At 70.3% G+C, this 276-nt stretch overlaps 1 protein-coding gene across 1 annotated transcript in view; it reads right to left on the bottom strand.

The window, feature by feature from the left end:
• Positions 1 to 181: 181 nt before the first annotated feature.
• The window catches only part of SGSH (N-sulfoglucosamine sulfohydrolase), a gene marked incomplete at both ends in the record, with an annotated part of 2,387 nt that continues 2,292 nt past the window's right edge, over positions 182 to 276 (bottom strand). The window contains one exon of the mRNA XM_010153747.1: positions 182 to 265. Coding sequence (XP_010152049.1) covers positions 182 to 265 — 84 coding nt within the window. The remainder of the gene's footprint in view (positions 266 to 276) is intronic.

Genomic DNA, 276 nt, shown 5'->3' with positions numbered 1-276 from the left:
TAGTCCCTCCTCTCCCCTTCCCAGGGCTGGCCGTGCCAGTGCCGAGGGCTGCAAGCTGTCCTCTGGGAGAGGACCCTGGGTTTCAGCATGGGGACCAGCTCACCCCCTCCCCCGGCACAGCTCTGCATCCCGAGCTCCCTCCGGCTCGGCTCGGCTCAGCTCGGCACGGCTCAGCTCTTACCCAGGAGGGTGGCGAAGGCCTGGCTGAGCTGCCCCCAGCGCCCGGTGTGCTCGGGGGAGGAGATGAGCAGGGGCTCGGCCGTGCCTGACCGGTAG

This window comes from Eurypyga helias, unplaced genomic scaffold, assembly GCF_000690775.1.
Source record: "Eurypyga helias isolate BGI_N326 unplaced genomic scaffold, ASM69077v1 scaffold39236, whole genome shotgun sequence".
NCBI lineage: Eukaryota > Metazoa > Chordata > Aves > Eurypygiformes > Eurypygidae > Eurypyga > Eurypyga helias.
This window is presented reverse-complemented; position numbering and strand designations above follow the sequence as displayed.